The 1,397-nt window shown below is 37.4% G+C and overlaps 1 protein-coding gene across 1 annotated transcript; it reads left to right on the top strand.

The window, feature by feature from the left end:
- Window positions 1-158: 158 nt before the first annotated feature.
- On the top strand, window positions 159-1,385 carry LOC9298365 (the record flags this gene model as incomplete). The annotated part of the gene is made up of 3 exons (XM_002862242.2): window positions 159-396; window positions 467-1,276; window positions 1,362-1,385. Coding segments are annotated over exons 1-3 (840 nt in total), but the record flags the coding sequence as incomplete, so codon positions are not given.
- Between the last annotated feature and the right edge of the window lie 12 nt (window positions 1,386-1,397).

Genomic DNA, 1,397 nt, shown 5'->3' on the forward strand with positions numbered 1-1,397 from the left:
TTGCCTTCAATTCTGATTCTCTTGTCGATTTTTGATGTTTCTCTTAGTGGTGTCCGTAGAGGCGAGCGTTCTTGATGGAAAGTTCTTATCGATTGATATATTTAAGGAATCTCTAATGATTTTAAAGTATAAATTTCTGCTATATATATATATATATATATCTTGATCTGTTGCTTGTTATTCTTTTTGCCAGTACTCAACTACGATATACGCCAGGAAGATGTGGATAGACTGAAAGCGGCTAACATCTGGAATTCTCTGCTGGTCGGAAACAACAGTGATGCTGACTTCTGGGGGGATTGTCTTTTCGTCGGCAACAAGGAGCTCCTTGACGGAATCCGTTTTTCAGATGATGATGTGGCTGTCAAAATCGATAAAGCCATTGACAAAATGATGGTATGTCACTTGTTTTTGTTGTGCTTTATTTTTTTTTGTCTTTGATTAATTGATTCTGATACTGTTACAGGATTCACTAAAATCAAAATTTAATAAGTTCTTTCAACACATTAATCATGATTTTGAAAATCGGTTGAAGAAACGAAACAAAGAGATGAAAGAGATGCAACCTGTGGTTCTTGCAGCTAAAGAATGCTTCCAAAACTGCTTATCTTTGTCTGAACTGCACGAGTGTCTTAGTGCCAAGTTTTCTCAGAATCGGCAAATAACCGTAAACCTATATGAACACTATACTAGGAAGAAAGGCGGAGATGCTTATGATCAGCTGTCGTTGGTGCGTTCTTTACAAAGAAAGAAGAAAAAACAGCTTGAAGATCAGAAGACTGAGGAAAGTCTTCTTCAAGATGATACTGAGGAAAGTCTTCTTCAAGATGATACTAAGGAAAGTCTTCTTCAAGATGATACTGAGGAAAGTCTTCTTCAAGATGATCATCAGAAGACTGACGAAACTGGTCTTGTTGATCAAAAGACTCTTGAATGTCTTCAAGATGATCAGGCAAAGCGTCAAGATCTTCCTCAAATTTTGAGGCAGCTTTTCACTTCTAAGACGAGGATGGGTGAAGCTATTTCATCTCAGAGGGAGATGGTGGACACTCTAATGGGATTGCAAAGGAAGACTGCAACTAAGGAGGAACTATCATCTGTTCAGAGAGATTTAAGAAGAAAACTCCAAAATGTTGGCAGTGACATATCAAGTCAAGTGGTCACTAACATTCAAGGAACTTTAACTTCTCGCAGTGACGAAGCTGTCACCTTATTTGAAAAAGCTGTCATTTCAAAGCTTAAAAGAGCTATAAATAAACTTCAGACATCTGTCCAGGTAAATTCTAGATTCATTTGGTTCCCTTTTTAATACTTTAGGACTATACAAGAAATCTAAAATCTAAGATTACATGCTTTTACAGGAAAGCGTCAAGATTAGTGATTCGGCCAGACCTCCC

Source organism: Arabidopsis lyrata (genome assembly GCF_000004255.2).
Source record: "Arabidopsis lyrata subsp. lyrata unplaced genomic scaffold ARALYscaffold_770, whole genome shotgun sequence".
NCBI lineage: Eukaryota > Viridiplantae > Streptophyta > Magnoliopsida > Brassicales > Brassicaceae > Arabidopsis > Arabidopsis lyrata.